Source organism: Ambystoma mexicanum, chromosome 5p, assembly GCF_040938575.1.
Source record: "Ambystoma mexicanum isolate Mex_15411 chromosome 5p, UKY_AmexF1_1, whole genome shotgun sequence".
NCBI classification, from domain to species: Eukaryota; Metazoa; Chordata; class Amphibia; order Caudata; family Ambystomatidae; genus Ambystoma; species Ambystoma mexicanum.
Window position 1 is genome coordinate 132,084,917 of NC_090930.1, and position 24,546 is coordinate 132,109,462.

The 24,546-nt window shown below is 48.3% G+C and overlaps 1 protein-coding gene across 1 annotated transcript in view; it reads left to right on the forward strand.

The window, feature by feature from the left end:
* STEEP1 (STING1 ER exit protein 1) overlaps positions 1 to 24,546 on the forward strand; it is a 186,705-nt gene that overhangs the window by 155,311 nt on the left and 6,848 nt on the right. Inside the window, exon 6 of the mRNA XM_069612525.1 lies at positions 4,193 to 4,285. Coding sequence (XP_069468626.1) covers positions 4,193 to 4,285 — 93 coding nt within the window. The remainder of the gene's footprint in view (positions 1 to 4,192; positions 4,286 to 24,546) is intronic.

Sequence of the window (24,546 nt, forward strand, 5' to 3'; positions counted from 1 at the left end):
AGGCCTTAATCAGCAGTGGGTTCTTCCTCAGAGTTACCGGTTTGCTATGTTGCAGAAGGCATGGGCCTGTCTTATGAATATTGGGAAGTTCTGAATTACTTGGGTTATGCCTTGCTGGTAGATTGGTCAAAAAAGTGCCTCCACCCCCTCCCTTCAATGCCCTTGAATTAAAAAGTTCTACAGAAGTTTTTGGTGTGTTTCCATCAAGGATTTATCGCTCTGAAATTGCCTCACGGGGTTTGGTACTTGGGTCTACCTCCGTCTGTCAGACCCTTGCTGGATCTTCCCATGAGGAAAAGACTGTATTCCAGGAGAATTAGTTGATCCTCCACCTCTCAAAATTGCACAGCTTCAGAATTTAGCACAGGAGGACCAAGTCCATACTCCCAAGGTAATTTCGAGGCCCAGTATTCAAATTAGGTATGCAACCTTGAAGGATTCGATTAGGAAACCGCACAAAAGCAAATGAATGTGCTTGGGTCATAGTCGGCAATACCTGTTGGCTATATTCAAACAGAGGTAATAATTGCAGAATGAAGCCATCAAGCACTACTTTGGTAACTTGCTTCATTGTTATCCCTGCCTGTTGGAACACTTCTCCATTAGTAAGACTTAAATGTGGCTCTTGATTAATGTATGTGGACATCCTCTGAGCCTATGACTTTCAGCAACTTAGAAGTGTGCCCGATAGCATCTCTGGTAAATAAAATTTAGAAGTATTCCCAAGAGCCTCGCTGGAAAATTGATTTTATAGTGCGCCCAGTAGCCTCTCTGTAGAAAATTGAATTTAGATACGAGTCCAATATCCTCTGTGAAAGCTGCATTTAGAAGTGCTACCAATAGCATCTGTGAAAGTTGATTTTAGAAGTGTATCCAATAGACACTCTGGAAAGTTGCATATAGAAGTTTGCCCAATAGCCTCTCTGGAAAATCTGAAGTTAGAGTGCCCAGTAGACGCTCTATGAAAAATTGCGTTTAGAAGTGTACCCAATAGCCTCTGCAAGAGTTACACTTGAAGTGTGCCAATACCCTCTCTGACGAAATGAATTTAGAAGTGTTCCCAATAGACTCTGTATGGAAAAATGTACTTAGAAGTTCGCCCAGTTCCCTCTCTGGGAAAGTTGCATTTAGAAGCTTGCACACTGAAAGAGCATATAACCCATCACACCACACCCCACGCTTACTCTCTCCTTTACATCACCACCCAACTAGAACACAGAGATACTATGACACCATTCGGTATAACTGTTCTCATACGAACATCCACCGCTTACTCCACATCATTCTATGTAAACACTGCTGGTCTCACACCCCCAGCCAGGCGTTTTCCTCAGGCCTAACGCAGCCACATCCGTTCCGGATAAATCCTGCCAGAACGAACACATTCTCCTGATCTCTCAACCACCACACCTACCGATAAGAAGCAGCTATTACACGTGTACCGCACAAGCTGCACACATATCCGGTCCTCACACGCACCTTTTGACTCTCCCTACTCTCTCTACTGATCTGAACTTCGGTTCCCAAGGGCGTTCAACCTACCAGCGCCTTCAGACCATACCAATGGTATATAAGGCGCTATATAAGTGCAAAATAACAATAACAATAACAATAACTTTGACTTTTCTGGAGACTGTTTGTGGGGTCACAGTTGCTTCAGCCAGGAGAGTAAGGGACTTGCAGGCACTACGAAGAACGTCCTACAATTTTCCATCCCAATGATGTGGTTCTAAGAACAGTTTTTCTTCATTCTTGAATTGCTGTCATTTAAACTAGAAAATGTACTTGCCTGGCCAGGACTTGTTTTGTTTGGACAAGACATTTTCCTTTCAGATGGTCTCTTGGTGGTCACAGCCACAATTACTAGAGTAAGTAACCAGCAGCAACAACATCACCACTACTTTATGCATGCATTAAGTGCCTTGTTTAGGAAATGGAATCTAGGTGCCTTCACACCTGTGCAGCCATTTTCGTTTTTTGCGCTTTACAGAGCCCCTCATGTGGTAAGAACTTCACCTCCATACTCACTGCTTACCTCTCACTTACCTGCGGAGCCCTTACTGGGTGGCAGCCTGATTGATGCTGCCCTTATTCCTTAATGTGTGGCTTTGCCAGTCTGTGTAATCGTACCTTTTTGACTCATATTCTATCTGATGTAGGCCCCTGTAACCTGAGGTGATGCTTTGCCAGTCTCTGTACACACACCTCTTCACGTCTGTAACCATATGCGTAGTCTTGCACTTCTCCAATGTACCCTGCACTTTCTGCAACTAGCGCCTTACTGCCTCAGCGTTTGTGCGCTGAAATAAATTGCAAAAATAAAAATAAAAAAATGTCAATTTCAAAAGCGTACACTTTGCCTGGTCTTCCTGTTCATGAGCGAGTGCATTCCTCCAGAGCTACAGCACTAGCTGCAGCTTTCCAAATGCATGTCCCCATTTGTAGGGCAGCCACTTGGCCTAACGCCCCATGTGTTTTGCAAACCCTTTACCCTGGATTTTGTTTCCCTGACCACGTGCCTCTTTTGGCCATGAGTTCCTGTGAAACCTTTTCACTTGAGGCCACACCTTCCTAGTAGATTCTTTGAGTAATCTGTCCCAGCAAGGTGCGATGTAGGGTGAGTGTCTGCATGTAAGAGTAATGCGCAATTCTATTCAATGTTATTCAGGTACTCTTACTTAGCCCATAGATCTCGCACCCTCACAACTGCCACCTACGTCTCGGCTTAAAAGCATTGCAACGGGTGGGAGGGCATCAGAGACTGGTTATATGCTGGCACACTACCTTGGTGTAGGATGGGAGGCACGTGCATCAGGGGTTTTAAATTCAATAGCTACATTGTGCTTATTGGACCTGCGACAGGGAGCAGGCTCCTTTGCAACTTTTATAAAGGCGGGACATCTAAGAACAAGAGAACCTGAATCGCCCTGAAGGTAATGTTTTTTTATGTTTTGCTCTACTGCGTGTCGGTACGTCGCCGTTAAGCTAAAACTTAAAAAGGCAAAGTAACATATTGCATTGTTGGTCAGGCCAATATTCATCGTACGTGATGTAGCAGCATTTACCCAAGTCTGCATCAAGAGAATGGCGCTAGAGTAGATGGATGCCGCCCTGCTACAAAAAACCAGAAGGCTTAAACTAATTGTACGTGTGGAGATGAGTGGGAGTAAGTGTCTGCAACACATTGGCAGCTCCAGATTTACATTCATTTTTCAAATTTCACAATTTTTCTTCAATACAGGCATTTTATCTGACTTATTTGTATGGCACTGCCATATACATGGGAGTTCATAAATGTGTTGAGGAATTGTTTTAATTCTGCCGGTGTTTTTTTTTTTTATATCTCCAATCATGGTTAGTAATTCTGCACGTGGGGTGTGCTTATTGCCAAAACTCATTTTGTATTGACCTGGTCAAGGTTTCCCACTCGCCTCATGTAGATCGCCTCGTGCTTTCATTACTCCTGCCATGCCAGGAACCAAGGCCCTTTTGGCAGCAATTAAACAGAGCTAGTGAAGTACCCGAAGAAGCGTACTTCGCAAACCCTCCATTTTATGGGAGCACACACTTCAAATGTTGTTGGTAAACAAATGGCATAGAAAAATGGACCACCACAAATTCATTCTGGAAGTCCAGTTTCTAGATGTTAACACGGATCATTCCAGTATTGCTGTTATTGATGGCAAGTTGGACTGGTCTCCAGTGAATCGGTACTGTTTTTTAAAAAAAATCTTTTGTTAATGCTTGTTCATGGTTGTTTTAGCCTGTGTTTTTATTTGTAATCCTTTTTTACTGATTTTCCTACTTCTGCCCACATTTCAACACTTCTTTGTCTACTTTTGATGCATACCTTTTACACTTTGCTCTCGAGTCCTTGTTTATTGCATCTAACTGTTTGTGCTGGCTCTACATTGACGTGCAGTGTAGCTTTTTGAAAAACATCTACTCTGTGAACCTTTCCCTGGTCGCTTTAGTCTGATTCAATGTGTTCTTTCTTTTTCTATTTAATAGTATTCTAAACTTCCCAAAATTCGGTACTGTTTCGTCTGCATGTAGCCCCGGAGCAATGCTGCCGTGGCAAATACATTGGAATTAATGAATTTGCTCTCTGAGTTTACATTAGTGAAGCATCTGCCTCCTATTTGGACTAGAGTACATTGTCTAATGTACACATGATGTGTTTGTTTTGCAGAGGGAGGTGGCAGACTCGTATGCGCAAAATGCAAAGGTGATCGAAAAGCAGCTGGAGCGCAAGGGCATGAGCAAGAGACGGCTGCAGGAGTTGGTGAGTGATGGCTTATGAGTCAGATGCAGCATGCTTTCCCACATCTGTTATTGTAATCTGCAGTGCTGTTTGGGATGATCCTGTGTTTTCCCCCTACCAGCATCAGTAATCGGAGACTGGCTTTTAAAGATGGCTCTGTAAATTGATGGGCCTGCTTCAGAAATATGTAACATGAAGGCCATTGGGTTACATCCCACCAGGATTCACCTGCCCATCTAAAATGATGGCATTTATTTGTTTAACTAGGTAGCCACAGAAAGAAAGGTCACTTGTACTTTTAGCATGGTTACGTGAGGCTTCTAAGCACTTGGTTGGGTTCAGTGGGGGGATCGGTGATAACTATTGATATTGCATTGTTCATAGACTGATTATTTTGTGAGCATGATGGCATCCCCTCTAAAGACTTTCTACACTGCTTGCACAATTGCCGAAATGTACAATTAAACAACATTTTCATCTCCTGATTATACTGTGATGGGCAGCTTAATCCAGAAGGCACTGGATCTTGGGTGCGTATTCACCAGCCTGCCTCCCTTTTTGGGGTCATTGCCTCCCTTTCCACCATTGAAGGGTTCGGCATTAACAAAGGGGCCTTTCGCCTCTGCTCTCATGCTCTGCGCAAGAATCCTTTTTGCTCCGTTTAAACTGATGGAAGTAGGAAATGGGAACGTTGGTGCCAGAACAACAAACGCAAGGAAGGCATCTGGTGAGCATAATCATTGCTCTTTATCGAACAGCGATGGTGCTTCCTGGAACAAGTGCCATTTCATCACCTGCCTTGAGATGCTAGTCTCTGACCTCCACATCATGTTGGGAAATTCCCTTTGCCTATGCAACCCGTCATTCCTAGCATGCACCACACTTAGAATTGTGAACCTGGCTTGCGCGGCATCTGGATAGAAATGTGACTGTTAGCATGTACCGGACCTAGATGGAATCCCACAATTGCAAGGACAGCAATGCCAACTAACCAACCAACTAACAATTCCATCCCTCTGCATACACCTCTCAAACTATAACCAAACACAACCACAAGCCTTAAACGCAGCAATCCACACAAACTTCACAACAATGCAACAACAAAACAAACCACACATAGACTTGCACAACAGCACACGACGACTACGGACCATAAAACACCCCAAGCCCAGCCGACGGACCCACCGGGTGGAGGCTGCCAACAGCACATCACTGCTCTCTTGCACTTTTCCAGCTTATTCCCACTAACCCATCCCCTCTCCTCCCCTTTTTCAGAGCGCCAGGGGACCACTCCGGTGGTGATAGTGCACGGTACAAATGTCCTTTAACATTAACATCTATTTCGCTTCTACTCTTTCATGCTCATATCATCTTTCACTTTCTATTGTCTACAAAGGCATCCATGGTCTTGTTCCACTCTTTTTTTCCCCTTCTCTCATTTCTTTCCATACCCTCGGTCGTTCTCTTCGTTCCTAAAACCAATTCCTACTAGTTTTGTTTTCAGAACCCCCATGCATCCTGCCGTTTCTCCTTTTTTCCTCATCGCTCCGAAACATTGGAACTATCTAACCCCTCTCCATTCATTCGTCATCCTCTTTCTCTTTCTTTCTCTCTGTTTCTCTTTCTCTTTTTCTTTCTCTCTCTCTCGCTCTCTCCTGTTTGATTAATTTGTTATCAACTCCATCATTATTTTACGGTTTTTCTGTCATTTCGTTTAGCGCTTTGATGAAAGTGCTCAATAACATATGGTAGTAGGGAAAGCAAGAACTGGCAGACAGAAAATGCATCTTGATAAAGAACCTAGGCCTGTTTGCTCTCTACAGGAATGCAGTTCCTCTATAGGCAGCTACAATTTGTGTTTCTTTGGTGCTGCTTGGGGACACCTCAAAAGAAAACAGCCATGTTCTGTACTGGCTAATATCCTCAAGTCTCCAATTCTACACAGTCCCGGAAAAGTAATCTTCATTTTAGTGTGAAAGCAATACAAAGTATGCAACTTTTCAGCATTCGATAAACAATGATTTAAAATGAATTCAATGACAAACCATTTCATTGAAAAGAATATTTGTAAAAGCGACTACGATGGCCATTAAGTTCACAGTTTAAACTCTGTTAGTAACAGTTCTTTCGAAGGGATCGTGTCCTCCGACGTATTCCTCATCTTGGATATATCCTTCCAGCTCTGCTGGCCTCGGAACATTTTTTTCTCTAGAGGGCGCTGCGCGTCGACGTCCCTCGAGTCGATGTCCCTCGACAGCCGCCGTATCGACGCTCAACGTCATCCTGCCTATAAAGGCCGCGCGCAGCGTCCGTTGCTCAGTTCCGTTTTTCCGCGCTTACTCAGTGCCTCGGAATACTGTTGCTCAGTTCTTAGTCAGATTAATCCTATTTACCTCGAGTTATTCGATCCGTACTCGATGGCTTCCTCGTCGGAACCGACAACTCCTCGATCCGGCTTCAAAAAATTTCGAGATTGTGGGAAAAAGATGTCGTTGACCGATCCTCACAGAAATTGTCTGTGGTGCTTGGGAGCTGAACGCCATTGTTCGGAATGCGAGGACTGTATGTCCATGACAGCTAAGGCCCTGAAGGAGCGTAGGGGGAAGCTGGAGAAAGGTAAGACTTTTAAAGCTTCTTCTTCGTCGACGAAGTCGAGACATTCGTCTCCTCGTCACCATTCGCGCTCCAGGTCTCGGAGTGGGTCTCATCACTCCTCGAGATCGACGCACTCGAAGAGGAGACGTCGAAGATCCCCTTCTCCGTCTTCCTCTTCCTCTGTTTCGCCAAAAAGAATCCCTTGCCCCACGAAACATAGTTCCCGGGCTGAATGGGAGGAATTCCGAAAAAATATGATGAGCGTCTTCGAGAAAGCAGCCTCGACCCCCTCGAAGACTGCCGAGAGCGATGCTCTGGTCGAAAGACCCGAGGGTCAAAAACGCCGCAAGTCGCAGTACCCGGCGAAAGAAACCTCTCGAGCGCGTCTCGAACCCTCGAGCAGGACTATGGCCTCCAAACCTTCCTCGAAGGTTCCGTCGACGCTGTCGACGAAGGTTCCGGCGAGGTCGATGTCTTCGACGCCGTTGTCGAAGGGACCTTCGACACACAGGTCTGTCGACTCGACGCCGGCCTCGACACAGGCGTGGACGCCAAGAAAAGTCACAGTGACCACACATCCAGTGACTATCCCCAGGCCCTCGACGTCGATATTGTCGAGTAGAATTCCAATTCTGTCGAGGTCCTCGAGGCCTCCACTTCTGTTTTCGACGCCACGCTCGAAGCCTTCGACGTCGGCGTCGACGACATCGACCTTTTCGAGGCCAATAATGACAAGTTCGGCACCCTCTGCCTTGGAAATGGGATTTACTCCCTTTATGAGTTCAGAACAATTGAGAACTATATCCTCAATTTTAGAAGAGGGTGATTTGTCTGAACAAGACACATTTGAGTTACAGGGACCTGTAACCCCAGTTAGAGAGGAATTTTCCTCTGAAGAGCGCAGATTAAAGGATCTTCATGATTCTTTACATGAGGCAAGTGGGTTAGACACTTCCCCTGAGGTGGATTTTGCTAAGCCAGACCCGGGGGAGCATGCTGAAACCCCCTACAGAGCCTTAATGGCCAGGATTACAGAGTTCATGGGGTGGTCTGCACCTTCACAATCTTTCCAGCAAGATGACCTCACGGATATTCTCGACAAAGGCCCACAAGAGGATCCTGTGGTGCCCTTTCATAAAGCTCTTCAGAGAAAGATCATGACAAACTGGGAAACCCCAGATGTAATACCAGCAGTAAATAAAAAACTGTGTCTGCAAAGTACAGGGTATCTTCCACAGACCCAGAGTTTTTGTCTAAACATCCATCCCCAGAAAGTCTGGTGGTACAAGCAGCATCCTCTACCGATGTCAAGACGGCTTATCCTACAGTCCCACAGGACAGGGACGATAAAAAATATGATGCTATGGCAAAGAAAGTCTTTTCAGCATGTAGCATGGCATTAAAGTCTGTTAATGCTACTTGCACCCTTGCTAGGTCCAGCCATACACTTTGGGAGTGTGCTTCTACAGCGGCTGACTGCATCCCAGAGGGAGAAGAAAGGGATGCGTTCCTGAATATTATACAGTACGGTAAAGACGCTATGTGCGAATCCCTCCAGACGGGCATTGATTCGGCTGACAGTATCAGCAGAGCAATGGCGGCAAGTACATCAACCAGGAGATTCGCTTGGTTGAGAAAGTCGGGTTTTGCCCAAATGTGCAAGCCAGGCTCTTGAACATGCCATTCGATGGCTCTTCTTTGTTCGGGAAAAAGGCGGATGACAGTTTAGAGATACTGCAAACTTCAAAAGCTGCAGCAAAATCCCTAGGAGCTGCAATCCGTCAGACTCCTTTTCGTCCCACAGGAACCTCTGCGAGGGGCAAGTCCTTTCGCTTCTACTCCGCATTCGGAAGAGGTAGAGGACGACCGGCTCAAAGGGGTCAAAGAAGAACTACCCGAGGTGGACGGGGTAGATATTCTAAAGCCGCAGCAACAGCTGGTGCCTCTTTACCATCGGCATCTGCATCAGCCGCCCCAAAACCACTCTGAGGACTCCCCTCACAGGACACCTGTAGGAGGCAGGTTGACTCAACATCTGACGGTATGGCAGGCTATCACGTCAGATGCTTGGGCATTGGAAACAGTCGCCCAAGGTTACTGCCTGCCTTTCCTACGTATACCTCAGAGTCATCCACCGGGGATCAGCTCTCAGAAAGCTCCAGATCCGCTCCTCTTGCAGGAAATTTTGGACCTGCTAGAGAAAGGTGCCATAGAACCGGTACCTGTAGCGGAGAGGGGCAAGGGCTGGTACTCCCCTTACTTTCTCATTCCGAAGAAAGACGGAGGACTGAGACCCATCTTGGACTTGCGAGAATTGAACAAATTCCTCAGAAAAGACAAATTCAAGATGGTCACTCTTTCTCAGATCCTCCAGGTCCTTCAGTTTCAGGACTGGTTGGTATCTCTGGACCTTCAGGACGCTTATTTCCATGTGCCTATCCATCTCAAACACAGGAAATACCTGAGGTTCGCAATTGGCAACTCTCTCTATCAATTTAGAGTACTGCCATTTGGGCTGACCTCCGCCCCGGTAGTGGCTGCAAGTCTAAGGAGGGAAGGGATTCACGTCTACCCCTACCTGGACGATTGGCTGATCAGGGCTGTTTCTCCGGAGCAAGCTCGGATCCAGCTAAATCACGTGTGCCATTTCCTTCACAGACTGGGCTTCTCCCTCAATTTAAAGAAGTCACAAATGATACCATCGCAGAGACTCCAGTTCATAGGAGCGATCCTGGATACTTCCCTGGGAAAAGCCTCGCCACCAGAGGTGAGGGCTCAAGATATTCTACAGATGGTTACCAAGTTCCAGCATGCCCAACGTCTCCCAGCCTTCGACTTTTTGAGGTTGCTAGGCCTCATGGCATCCTGCATTTTCCTTGTGCCAGAGTCTCGCCTGAGAATGAGATCCCTCCAGTGGGCACTGAGGACTCAGTGGTCACAATTCTCAGGGAGAATGACAGATCTTCTTCAGGTTCCCGGCAGGGTGGCTCGAGACCTTCAGTGGTGGGCCTGTCAGGAGAACATTCTGAAAGAACAGTTTTGGCAACCCTGGCCGGAGATAACAGTAGTCACGGATGCCTCACTCATGGGGTGGGGAGCCCACGCCAACGACTTGACCATCAGCGGTCGTTGGTCTCCATCGGAGTCCAGACTACACATCAACCTGTTAGAGCTGAGAGCCATCAGACTTGCGTTGAAGGCTTTCCTGCCAGCTGTACAAGGGAAGAACGTCCTAATAATGACGGACAACCCGGTGGCCATGCATTACCTCAACAAAAGAGGAGGCGTAGGATCACTACCCCTGTGCAGAGAGGCGATGCAGCTCTGGTTTTGGGCAATCCAAGAAGGAATCTCTCTATCGGCAGTTCACCTAGCCGGAGAGAAGAACTTGACAGCGGACGCTCTGAGCAGGCAGAACACAGTCTCCCACGAGTGGGAGCTAGCTCAGGAAGTCCTTCAAGAGATCTTCGCCCTTTGGGGAACCCCTCAGGTAGATCTGTTCGCCACCAGCCTAAACAGGAAATGCGACCTGTTCTGCTCAAGGGAATTTCCTCCGAGAGGAGCTCTGGGAGACGCGTTCATAGTGGACTGGGAGTTTCCGCTTCTGTACGCGTTCCTACCGGTCCCTGTCATTCCTCAAATGATCAGGAGGTTGAGAAGATTCCGGCGAACCATGATCCTAATTGCCCCGAATTGGGCCAGGAGAACGTGGTACCCGGACCTTCTAGACTTGTCCATCTGCCCTCCAATTCGACTTCCTCTCAGAGAGAACCTACTCTCACAGAAGGGAGGTCAGGTTCTCCATCCAGACATCAAAACCCTCAACCTTCACGCTTGGCTTCTGAACGGCTGAGGTACAAGGATTGGGACCTCCCTGATGATGATATGGAGGTGTTGCTTTCGGCAAGGAGGCTAGCAACAAAGTCTTTATACCGCTGCCGTTGGAACAGATTTTGCAGCTGTGTAGAGAACAGAATATCGACTCATTTTCATGTGGTACACCAATGGTTTTGTCCTTCCTACTATATTTGGCAAATTCAGGCCTTCAAGTTGGCACCATTAAGGGCTATCTCGCAGCGCTATCTATCTTTAAGCGTACTGCGGAAGAACCATCCTATTTCAAATTACCCTTGGTAATACAGTTTCTAAAGGGGTTAACCAATGTTTATCCCCCAAGACCATTCCAAGTTCCCCTATGGGATTTAAACTTAGTACTAACTTTCCTGATGGGTACACCTTTCGAACCTCTCCATTCTTGTTCGTTAAGATTCCTTACCCTTAAAACTGTTTTATTAATAGCACTTACATCTGCTAGAAGGGTGAGCGAATTACAAGCTTTCTTGTAAACCCCCTCATACAATCTTTCACAAAGACAAAGTTGTCCTGCAAGTGAAGCCTAATTTCCTCCCAAAGGTGGTTTCTGAATTCCATATCACTCAGAAGATTACCCTACCATCTTTCTATCCTCCTCCTCACCCAGGGAAAGAGGAAGAGAGGTTACACAGACTAGACCCTAGGAGGGTTTTAAGTTTTTACATTAGTAGACTAGCCAGGATAAGACAGGCAGACCAGCTGTTTGTAGGTTATGCAGGTCACAAGCTGGGGTTACCAATAACTAAGCAGACCATTTCCAGATGGATCATTCTAGCCATTCTGGAATGTTATAAACTGGCAGGGAAAGAGCCCCTCAAAACCTTAGGGCTCATTCGACCAGAGGTATTGCAGCTTCATCGGCCCTCAAAAGAGGCGTGCCGGTTAAAGACATATGTGCGGCCGCTACATGGTCGTCTGTCCATACCTTTACACGTTTTTACAATCTGGATTCCTCCTCCAGTAAAGAGACTAGGTTTGGAAGGGCTGTACTGCATTCTATTCATCAATAGAAGACAGCGTGAAGTCAGTACTCCCTCCTCCGAATATAGAATACTGCTATGGGAGCCTATCTAAAATGGGGAATACGTCGGAGGACACAATCCCTTCGAAGAACAAGTTACTTCTTACCTTGTAACGTTCTTTCGACGGGATGTTCCTCCGACGTATTCCTCATCGACCCTCCCATCCATCCCTGCAGTTCTACTTCCCTTGTTGTTGCAGCTTACGCTCCTTCAGGGTGATTAGTCTAGTCCAGACAGTAATACTGTGGGCTACAAAACGGAACTGAGCAACGGACGCTGCGCGCGGCCTTTATAGGCAGGATGACGTCGAGCGTCGATACGGCGGCTGTCGAGGGACATCGACTCGAGGGACGTCGATGCGCAGCGCCCTCTAGAGAAAAAAAATTTCCGAGGCCAGCAGAGCTGGAAGGATATATCCAAGATGAGGAATACGTCGGAGGAACATCCCGTCGAAAGAACGTTACAAGGTAAGAAGTAACTTGTTCTTTGTTATGTATATGGTTTAAACCAATAGCAAAAACATTAGCAACTGTAAACAAAGGTAAACAAATAAAAGACGAGGAGGAAGACCTTGACTATTTGATATCATGGAACACAAGGGGTCATGTACACCTATTAAATAATCCAGACATTAATCTAAGGAATGCAACCATTATATGTGTACAGGAAACTTGGTTACTGGAATCTCCAACTAGTGATAGTCATGAAGTGATCTTCAATCTAGGAACCAAAGGCCTGAAAGGAAGACCATGCTCAGGTGAACTGATCATGATCAAACAGGGTTTGAATGTTAAAATTATAGAGCATGGAAATATCAACCCCTGTATTCAATGGGCCCTGGTACAACTGGCAGATAAAACAGTTATGATACTAAACATATACTAGAATACAGTCAGAATAAAATCCACAACGATCCTACACCTAATGATGGAACTAATAAGAGACGCAGAACTATGAAAAGGAAAACCAATAATGATAGTGTTCAGAGATTTAAATATTAAATGTCTGGACAAACATGGGGTACCTTGTCTAGAAAAAATAAACGATGGAAAAAGCAACACCTCGAAATGGCATCTGTATCCACAACCTCTTCATGCCAAATGGCCAAACAACGGGTGATATCCCCGGGAAACACACTTGGCAAAATGAAATCCACAAATCAACAATAGACTATATCAAAGGATAACATAGATCAAATACACTGCCTTGAAATTCTACCACAGCAGGCCAGCAACCACAACATCATAAAAATGACCATGACCTCCCTAAAAGAACAAGTAAAACAGACTTGCCAATTGGAAGTAAATCACGGTTGTAATAGATTGAGACTAAAGAAAACCGACATCCAAAAGATAACTGACGCATGCCAGAAAGTCAACAGAGAAGCCGGCGATGACACCTCGTACGAATGGTTATTGAATTCCTACACAACGAAGAATACGGGAATTAAATTTCTGTATCTTGAGCCAAAATACCAATCCAGCATACAAGTGGGAATAAGGAAAACGCTTCTGAAAAAAGACATTCAGGAAATAAAGAAGAAAGTTACAGAGCCACTTGAAAGAGGACAACAAATAAAGAAAAAAAAACAGTATAAAAATTGGCTTAAGGGCTTTCAGAAACAACGTGAACAAGGGGAAATGATGATTAAAGCACTAGGACAGCAAAAAAGATATTTATGGATTTTGCTTAATGAACAGTCCCTAAACCAACAAAGTAGGCTAAATAACAATGTAACGGAAAGGGATTGGATCAAACATTCCTTTTCTAAGAATTCCTTTCCCTTTCCTCTTTGTTCCCTGGGTCTTTTGTCACTATTTGTTTCCTCTGCAATGGAGAGGACTCCGTTTAGGTTTTGTCCTTCTTGTAAGGGCAAATGTCCCAGGAATGATAAACACTGGAAGTGTAATCGGTGTTTGCCCCTTAATTATGACAAGACGGTTTGTGTGGCTTGCAAGCCCTGCATTCGAAGACACTGAAGGATCGCTATGTTATGCGGTGGGCGGCCTACGGAATGTTGCAGGCCGAATCTAGTTCTCCCGCCAATGCCACAGGGACAGAACTCAACCTGTTCATGTTATCCTTAATAAAATTGAACACGATAAAGTCCAAAGAAAAACTCCACCTTGCCTTTTATAGACCTAAGGCAAGCGTTCGATGGAGTCAATTGTAATAATCTTTGGGAGAAATTAAAAAAATGGCAGTGCCCAGACTCATTACTACAACCAATAATGTAACTGCATAAGAATACCACAACCACAATAAGACTAAATATCCAAGGAGACCTGTCGAAAAAAATAAAATCAAACAGAGGAGTCAAGTAAGGGTGCCCGTTGGCGGCAATGCTTTTCAAACTATATATTGCTGACCTTCCAGAAGAACTGATGCACATAAATCATCATCCCCCAAGACTAAATAGCACAGAAGTTTCAATAATATGCTATGCCGATGACTTGGTGCTTTTAAATCAAACTGAAATAGGCTTACAACATCTATTAGACGGACTACAAACCTACATGGAAAACAATGACCTAATAATGAACGCCAAGAAATCCAAAATCATACCAATTGGAGGGGAAAAAAAGTCACAATAAAAGATTTTAAATGGCGGATAGGCTCCCAGACACTGGAAAGTGTGAAAGAAATTTGATATTTAGGGATATTATTCAATCCATCAATTTCTGAAGAGAACTGGAAAAAAGATCTCATGACAAAGGTAAAATGACACAGAGGACGGTCATTTGTACTCCACAGAGGGTTCGCGAGACAATCCCGACCCAATTGATACTCAGCCTTGGCAGTCACCTACTCCAACTCCAGAACCTGATGCCTTCTGCTTGGACTCTTCCCCCCCCAACCACACCCACTCGACATGCCTCCCCGGTCGACGACCAAATGGCGTTCAGCGCTATATTAAGGAAAGCAGCTGAACATTTCCATATTGCTGCCCAGGAGGCTGTTCCAGAAGCTGATTTTGTGAAGTACATCCGAAAAGAAAAACCACCGGCCAGCCAAGCTATTCCTCTGTTAAATTCGATCAAGAAGAGGTTGGCCCCTTCTTTATGGATGCCTGCCCTAACTAGAGCAGTAAATCTTAGGGTAGAAAAATTGTTTCGACCTGCCCCCTCTAACCTCCTTTACATCAGGGTTGATGCTACTCCAGATTCACTGGTAGTAACAACCAGGACGAGAACTGGGGAGGCACCCCCCTGACAAGGAGTGTACAATGATATGCTCTAGGGAAAAGTGTCACGGTGGCTGCAGCTTTTTCCACTTGCATTGCAAATAATGCAACTCTGTTGGCCAGCTATGCCGATGCACAATGGGCCATGCTACAGGAGAATCTTCAGGGCCATGCTACAGGAGAATCTTCAAGAAGTCCCTGAACCACTGCAAGCTTGCCTGCTCTCCACAGTGACTGAAGGCAGGTAGGTTAATCGGAGTATCCTTAAGAATACATTGGATGCGGCAGAGACAGCTAGCAGATCCTTGGCTCAAGGTACCCTCCTAAAGAGGCAATCCGGTTTAGGGCATGACACCCTCGAGACCCTGGATCAGAACACCCACAGGCCTTTTCCGAGGAGGGGGAGCAGGTCTATACGTTCCTTTCATGGTCAATGTTTTTCTGGAACCAATACAGTTCAGGAAATAATTGGTCCTCTACCCAAGGAGCCAACACATACACCATCCCGTATCCCCCAAGAGACCAACGACGTGGCAAAGGAAGGGGTCGGAATTCTACCCCTCGAGGCTCACCGGCCTCAGGCAAAAATGACCCGCAGATCCGGGTCCCCTCCCATGCCTCCCCAGTCGTGGGTCGGCTAACATTTCTTCAAGCATGGGAGGGGATAACTACAGACCAGTGGGTACTCAAGACCATTGCCCACGGGTACTGTATAGAATTTGCCCAGTCCCCCGAATTCAGACCTCCATGAGCAAGAGACCTAACGCCAGAACATCTGCGCATCCTGCGACAAGAAGCAGAGACCCTGCAGGAAAAGGGCACCATTGAAGTCGTGCCTCTTCTACAGGTAAACAAGGGTATTTATTCAGTGTATTTCATTGAACCCAAATAGGATCTCACCATGCGGCCTGTACTAGATTTTCACCCAGCGAACAAATTTGTCAAGCCCCAAAAGTTTTGTATGGCCACGCCATAGGAAGTAATAACCCTGCTCACACAGGGGGATTACATGGCAATTTCGGACATGAAAGATGCATACTTTCATATTTCAATGTTGCTGGCGCATGGAAAATACCACAGATTCATAATACAAGACAAGCACTATCAGTTCAAGGTACTACCCTTCGGCATAGCCTCAGCAACAAGGGCCTTTACAAAGGTACTGGCAGTGGCAGCAGCACATCTGTGCAGGTTATCCATCCCGATTTATCCTTATCTCGATGACTGGCTCAGTCATAACGAGGGATTCTTACAAAACATGCCTGTCAAATACCCAGAAGACGATAGACCTCTTATTCAGCCTGGGATTCTCCATCAACAAGAAGTTCAGCTTAAACCCCAGTCAAGTGGGGCTCTAATTCGAACAAAGGACGGCCTCGTTTTCCCCTCCAACGACAGGGTCCAAAACATACTGTTTCAGATCCCTCATTATGTAGCCAGTCGAAAGGTGACGGTACGCAAGGCTATGCGACTGCTAGGAATGATGGTGTTGTGCATTTATTTGGTTCCGCGCGCACGTTTTCTGCAGGCGTCTAATGCAGGGGTGGCTCAACAGCCAGTGGTGTCAGGCCAGCGGACAATGGGACGATCTAGTGGTTGTCTCGCCAGCCCTTGTTCTCTCGCTACGGTGGTGGTCGAGGGAGAACCGCTTGAAGGGGAAAACCTTCACCACCCCGCAGTGGAAGCCACTGTCACTACAGACGCATCTCCCCTAGGGGGAGCTCACCTGCTTCAACAGACAGAACACAGAGTTTGGTCATCAGACATGGCATCCAACCACATAAACCTGTTGGAACTGTTCGCAGTATTCAAGCCACTGAAAGATTTTCAGACACAACTGCAGGGGAAGATGGTCCTGATCCTCACAGACAGCACCACGGCCATGTACTATCTGAACAAACTGGGTCACTCACTCTCCAGGGCTGTCCAACTGTCCCAGAACATTTGGAAGTGGGCTCCCAAACACATGTTCCTGTTATCACAATATGTTCCAGGGGAACTCAATCTTCTGGCAGATGTACTCAGCATAGATTTCCTACTTCCCATGGAGTATGAATGGTGATTACACAAAGACATAGTCTCCAACGTATTCGTAGAATGGGGCTTCACAGAGATCGACTTGTTCGCAACTCTGGAGAATACTCAATGCCAAGACTATGCCTTCAGGTGCCCCCCAGAACTGCTCCAAGGGGAAACGACGCTGGATCACATGGTCAGGGAAATGTGGTTATGCTCTCCCCGCAATCCCTCAACTCCCCCTATTCAACAGGATGGTGCACAAGATGCACCAGGAACAAGTCACCATGATATTGGTGGCCCCCATGTGGGCCCGCCAACCCTGGTTCGCTCATCTGATGGAGATGTCTCTATCTCCCCCAGTGAACTACCTTGCCCTTACAACATGTCTCAGGACAAAGGGGAGACGCTTCACCCATGCCCGCAAACATTGAACTTAGCGGCCTGGCTCCTGAGGTCATAGAGTTCAGACACCTACAACTCCCTCAGAGATGCATGGACATACTTAAGGAAGTGAGAAAACCTAACGCCCGATATTGCTATTCCATTAAATGGAAACTCTTTATCTGGTGCAATACCAAGGGCATCAACCCCATTGACTGCTCTCCTACTCGCATTGTATTGTACCTGGCTCACTTGCTTGACTCAGGCCTGGTTTTTAATTCCCTTAACGTTCACTTAGCTGCTCTGTCAGCCTACACTACGTCACAACAAAAAGTGTCATGGTGGAAGATACCAGTTATTAAGGCTTTCATGGAAGGGGTCAAGAGGATTCACCCCTCCTTCTCCCCAACCCACCCCACCCCCCGAAAATCCCCTCACCAGAGTGCTGGACCTTTGGAACGACGTGAATCCGACCAGCGATATTTTGTCTTCTGGGCTCCTGAAAAGGTGCCAAATCCACCGAACCGCATCCAGCTGCGAGGAATACCTTGCCAAGAGCCTTCCCTGTGATCCTTGCTGCAAAAGTCCTTCCAGTGTCCTGTCTTCTTAATAAGGGAATTCAATTACCAGGTTTCTGGCTGCAGATCCCAAAGTCCTCCTGCTGCAAAATCTTCTTCTGTACTGAGGTACTGTGCTTGCTTGGGTATTTAGTTATTAAGTATCTTGTGATACCTGTGTAATTTTGGGGTGTTAACTGTGATTGGGAGGCCTCTTCCAGTGCATCCAGGCCCCCTGCTGTAATCCTCCTATGGTGTCTTCTGTCAAGACCCTGGACCCACAACTAACTAAAGTAAAGTACTTACTTTGTCTAACAGTCTCCATTAGGAACTCTGACGTTTGCTACTTAAGGACCTATCCCGAACTGCCTGTTGGACACTAGACCCTAGAGATCCCTCCCCCCCCGCCCTCACCTTCTGCCACTGAGAACACTCATGCTCCAAGAATAAGGGAAAGACTTTTAAAGGATTGGGCCTTTTGCATGGAAAAGAAAATAAGAGTTTAAAAGTTATTTATTTGCAAAAGAAGTTGGTTGATCACTGCAATTCTCTAGCATTGGATCTTTAATGGATTCACATGCTGTGAATATTCCCCGTCAGGCCGGGAACCTCGGTCACTTTAACCTATCGTTTTCCTATGGAAAACTTTGACACTTTAGTGTCCTATCAACGTCCTTTTTGGGTGCCTTAGTCCCCACCAATAGGGGGTAGTGTATAAATAGCCCCACCCCTGCGGTTTCGCTTCACATTTCAACCGTCTCCGAACTGTTTGGATCACCTTGTGTTCTTCGTGTTTTTGCACGTGCGTTTGATACTGTAGTATTCAGATGGCTTCTTGGGCTTTTCCGGCCCTGTGCGACTTATGGGTTGAAGGTGTATGAAGGTGACGGCCATATGGATTGCCTCTATTGCCTTTACCCCCATCACTCGGCAGACACTTGCAAGATTTGTTGAGGGTTCTCGCAGAAGACCCTTAAAGAACGCAATCAGCGGCTGGTCTGTTGGCTCAATGAGGGCACATAACCGGCCTTGGAGTTGGGGTCAGTCCAGAGCCTTTCCTCAGAGCGGCCTGTGCAGTCTGCGGAGCATCGCTGTGCGGCGTCGGCTGAGCCTCTGGCTAAAAAAACATTGTTCTGCTGTACCAGCATCGGAGATGGGGAAGTGCAGTAGATCTTCGAGTAAGCAGCTGTCGAAGGGTACTTCTTCGTCTAAGCATGGTCAGACAGACCATTCGAGGGGATTGGGTCCTCTGACGTATTCCATATCTACGACAGTAATCACCACAGCTGTGCTGCTTCGGAAAATCTTTCTGCATCCTGCATCAATGACGTCGATAAGCTGTCCTCGAGAGCCTCCGTCAAGCCGACGTCAACGGATGTTATAAGTAGGACACACGACGCCCGTAGCCTCAGTTTCGTTTTTTCTGCGAACGTGTTCGCTTCGGAGATCTCGACACGCCTCGATCCTACTGAATCCTGTTCTTTCGGTTCTTAGAACCTGTTTCTTCGTTGCTACTTGTCATGTCGTCTTCGGCTTCTTCCACCCCCCGGTCCGGGTTTAAGAAGTGTCGGGTGTGCGGGTCCAAGATGTCGCTGACGGATACACACAACGCTTGCCTCTGGTGCCTCGGGGAGGACCATGATACGGACGACTGTGTTGACTGCCAATCTCTCACATCGAAGGCCTTGTGGGAGCGTAAGAAGAAGAAGCTGTCGGTCGGTAAGGTGGCCAAGCCCCGGAAGTCGCATTCCACTGGTCTTTTGATGGACGATTCGAGGGGCGACTCTCCGCATCGTCGTCGTGAGTCTGGGGGTTCTCGGTCTGGGAGTCGGTACCACCATAACTCTGCCTCTTCGAGGCACTCCAGGAAGCGCTGTCACAGGTCGCCTTCCCCGTCCTCTTCCGAGGACTCCGCCCGTCGGCGGGTTGCTTGTCCCAACAAGCATTCCACTCCTGAGGAATGGGATTCCTTCTGAAAGGAGATGTTGGCGATTTTTCAATCGCAGGGCTCCAGTCTGTCCCCGCCGTCTGTGGACGCCGGTCGTGGCCGTGCTAGAGACACTGCTCGTCCACCTTCGGGCTCGAGCAGTCGTCACGACCACTGGGCGCCTTCGAGGTCCCGGTCGGACAAGGATGGTCGCTCTAGGCATGCCCGTTCCAGGTCCCGGTCCTCGACGCCCGCGAGAACCTGTGCAGTCTTCGAGGCCGGCGGCGCTGAGGTCGTCGACGGACTCTCTCGAGGCCCCGCCTATCGAGAGACACGCTTGGGGCTCCTCCCTTGAGGCCTGTGTCGAAGCTGTCGGCGCCGCGCTCGACGTCAATGCTGATTCCCTCGACGCCTTTCGAGGCGGCTTTGTCGGGGATGCCTCGTGGTATGGGGAACCCCCCAGAAAGGCTTTGGCTAAGCTAAAACATGTCTTTGTTCCTTTTTCAGTTCCCTCTTTCCAGCCTCTGTATTATATTTCTGAGGTGGATGAGGGGTCTGAGGAAGGTGAGGTTCATGCAGACGTTCCTGATGGCCTCCTTTCTGGTCATAGCCAGCTTGAGGACCTGCGGCAGTCATTGCATGACGCCATTGGGCTCAACACCTCTCCAGAGGTGGAATTTGGTAGGCCTGAGCCTGGCACGCATACCGACTCCTTTTATCGGCACCTGATGTCGAGGGTCACGGATTACCTGGGGTGGTCTGCCCACTCTGGGGATTTTCAGCAGGATGATCTGACCGATATCCTCGAGCAACTGACCCGGTACTGCCATTCCATATGGCCTTGCAGAGAAGGGTGGCTGTGGCTTGGACTTCTCCGGAGAGTCTGTCGGCAGTGAGAAAGTCCTTGCCGAAGAAATATCGCCCAGCAAGTGGCGACCCCTGCTAATTGACCAGGCACCCTACTCCGGAGAGTTTGGTGGTGCAGGCGGCTACGGCCCCAGCAAAGCAGGCGTCGTACCCTACCATCCCTCCTGATATGGGCGACAAACGTTTTGACGGCTGGGCGAAGAAGGTATTTTCTTCTGGGGGTTTGGCGCTTCAGGCTGCCAACTCAGTTTGTGCCTTGTCTCATTTCACGCACACTCTGTGGAACTGTATTTCCCTAGCGGCTGATCATATTCCCGAGGGGGAGGAACGGGATGGTTTCCTTGCTATTGTGCAGGATGGCAAGGATGCCATGTGTGAATCCGTTCAGTCGGGTCTGGACATGGTTGATTGCGTCAGCCGGTCCATGGCGGCAAGCACCGTAATATGCAGGTTTGCGTGGTTGCGGAAGTCGGGGTTTGCTCATGATATGCAAGCCCGGCTCCTCAACATGCCCTTTGATGGTGACCATCTTTTTGGCAGCAAGGCTGACGAGAGCCTTGAGATGTTGCAGACCTCCAAAGCTGCAGCGAAGTTGTTGGCGCTGCAGTTCGCCAGCCTCCGCCTTTTCGTCCTAGGGGACAGCAATGGAGAGGAGGTTCCTTTCGATATTACTCGTCCTTTAGTAAATCGAGAGGAGCTGCAAGTCAAAGGGGCTACCGTAGGAGTGCCAGAGGTGGAAAACAAGGTACTCGAGGTGCCAAGGACGTGCGAGCAGTTGCCTCTTTGCTCTCAGGCACTACTGCAGCCGCTTCAGCTCAGTCATGAGGCCCATGCTTTTCCGGTTGCGGGAAGGCTGGCGCAGCATCTTGTGGAATGGCGTGCCATTACTTCAGATGTGTGGGTTCTGAAGATCATAGCCCACGGCTACTGTCTTCCTTTCCGGCAGAGGCCTTGCGACAATCCACCAGGGAATCTCTCTTTGAAGAGTCCGGATCTGCTCCTTGCGCAGGAAATTCAATCCCTGCTGGAGAAAGGCGCCATAGAACTGGTGCCTGTAGCGGAGAGGAACAAAGGATGATATTCCCCTTATTTTTTGATTTCGAAGAAAGACTGGGGATTGAGACCCATCATGGACTTGCAGGTTTGAACAAGCTCCTCAGGAAGGACAAGTTCAAGATGGTTACTCTTTCTCAAGTCCTCCAGTCCCTTCAACTTCAGGACTGTTTGGTGTGTCTCGACCTCAAGGACGCTTATTTTCATGTGCCGATCCATCCAAAGCACAAGAAGTACCTGAGGTTCGCGGTTGGCGACTCGCACTTTCAGTTTCAGGTCCTGCCGTTCGGATTGACCTCCGCCCCGAGGGTATTCACCAAGCTCATGGTGGTGGTGGCAGCGCATCTTAGGAAAGGGGGGGATTCACGTCTACCCCTACCTGGACGATTGGTTGATCAGGGCGCGCTCTCCCGAGCAAATCCTGGATCATCTGTCCGTCACCTGCCACTCCCTCCACAAGCTGGGCTTCCCCCTCAACTTAAAGAAGTCCCACTTGACGCCAACACAGCGGCTGCAGTAAATCAGAGCGGTGCTCGACACATCCCTGGGGCAGTGTTTCCCTCCCCAGGTAAGGGCTCTTCACATTCAGCAGATGGTGCACAAGTTTCAACTTGCCCAGACGCTCCCGGCGTTAGAGTTCTTGAGGTGGCTCAGCCTCATGGCATCCTGCATTCTTCTTGTGCCAGAGGCCAGGTTGCGGATGAGATCTCTGCAATGGGCCCTCAAGCTTCAGTGGTCACAGTCCTCCGGCAGGTTGTCGGACCCCGTTTAGGTGCCGCCCTCGGTCGCCCTGGACCTTCTGTGGTGGGCCGTCGAAGGCAATCTGATGAGGGGGACTCCATTTTGGCTGCCCTGGCCGGTGGTGACGATCGTGACGGACGCATCCCTCATGGGATGGGGAGCTCATGTCAACGAGCTGACAGTCAGCGGTCGTTGGTCTCCATCAGAGTCCAGACTCCATATCAATCTGTTGGAGCTGAGGGCCGTCAGGCTTGCCCTAAAGGCTTTTCTGCCGACTGTGCGAGGAAAGAATGTGATTCTGACGGACAACACAGTGGCCACGCACTACCCCAACAAAAAGGGAGGGGGGGGCAGGGGTCACTTCCTTTGTGCAGGGAGGCGATGCAGCTCTTGTTCTGGGCCATCCAGCAGGAAATTTCGATCTTGGCAGTTCATCTGGCTGGAGACGAAAACGAGACGGCGGACGCTCTGAGCAGGCAGAGCACAATCTGTCACGAGTGGAAGTTGGCTCAGGAGATTTTCCTGGAGATCTTCACCCTTTGGGGGACCCCACAAGTGGATCTCTTTGCCTCCAGTGTCAACCGGAAGTGCGAAAGGTTCTGTCCATGCTGTAATCGTTGTTGGGCCAGCTGGATGCAAGGTTGCCTCCTCTGAATGTGACCCCGGTGGGGTCGGTGATGGAGGTTCCTGGTATGCCTCCACAGAAATCTCCTCTGGCAGGGTTGCCGGTGAGAGAAGACCGTCCATGGTCCTATCCTGAGGAGGGCGAACTGCCAGAGTCTGAGACCGACAGTGTTCCGCAGGGCACTTGTCTACTGGTTCATCGTCACTGATGAGGGACGATGTGTGGGACACGGACGGGGAGGTGGACCAGCCTTGGAGTACGGCGCAGTCTCCAATCCCCCCACCCGGCACCCCCCCCCCCCCCTGATGATATTGGGGCATATCACGCCATCATGTCTAAGGCGTGTATGGAGTTTGGGTTGACGCCCGAGGAAGAGCGAAATGATTGCTTCCTGTTCAATCACATGGGCAAGAGAAGGAAGGCTGTTGTCATGATCACTGCTTCCAAGGAGTCAGGAACAGCCCAACATCCTTGGAAGCAGGCCCCTAACCGTTATCTTAGGCACCAGCCGGTCCCCACTGGGACCTTTTGGACCTTGTCCTGGCGCCGGTGGCACCAGACTCAGCAAAGTCATCGGTCCCGGCACTGGAAGCGCCGGGCTCATATTATGTATGAAGATGCTTGGGTGGACTTACCTGCAGCAGACCATGCTGCTTACTTACCAGCCACTTAGAAGTCCTCTGTGAACAGGAACTACTTTCTTACCTGGGTGGGGCAAGCTCCACTCCCTGGATACAGCACTGGAACTCTTCTGGAACTGGAACTCTTTTCTTACCTAGGCGGGGCCGTGGAGGAAGACGCCTCATCACTCCAAGGCTATTTAAACCACACCCGATAGATGAAACGTGCTTCGCGTTATTGTTCATCTGCAGCAGAACGCTCACCGAGTCTGTTCCAGCCTTTCTTCTTTCGATCCTGAACCTGCAAGAATTATACTTACCATTCCTGTATCCAGTCAACAACAGCACCTGCAAAGACAAGAAACCACAGGTTAGCAAGGCAACCTTTACACGCAGTGCTTACTCACCTGATCCATCGGCTGCGGCCATTTCTTCACGCTGCACCTCCGCCTGTGAAGACAAAAGCATTGTTATTACTTACCGGCACTCCGCGAATTCCGGATTTCTTCACGCTGCACCTCCGCCTGTGAAGACAAAAGCATTGTATTACTTACCGGCACTCCGCGAATTCCGGATTTCTTCACTCTGCATCGCCGCCTGTGAAGACAAAAGAAGAGACATTAGGCAGGTATTTACTTACGCCCATCGCGCTCGTCACAATAGAACGCCTGCAAATACTCCGGCGTCTCTTCAGCATGAACTAAGCAGCAAGGGAAAAAGACAGTTTGAGCGCTTGCATTTACTTACTCATTTCCAGGCGCTTCACTCCATCTTCCATCTCCAGAGTCCTGCAAGACAAAAAGGGAAAAGCATTATAC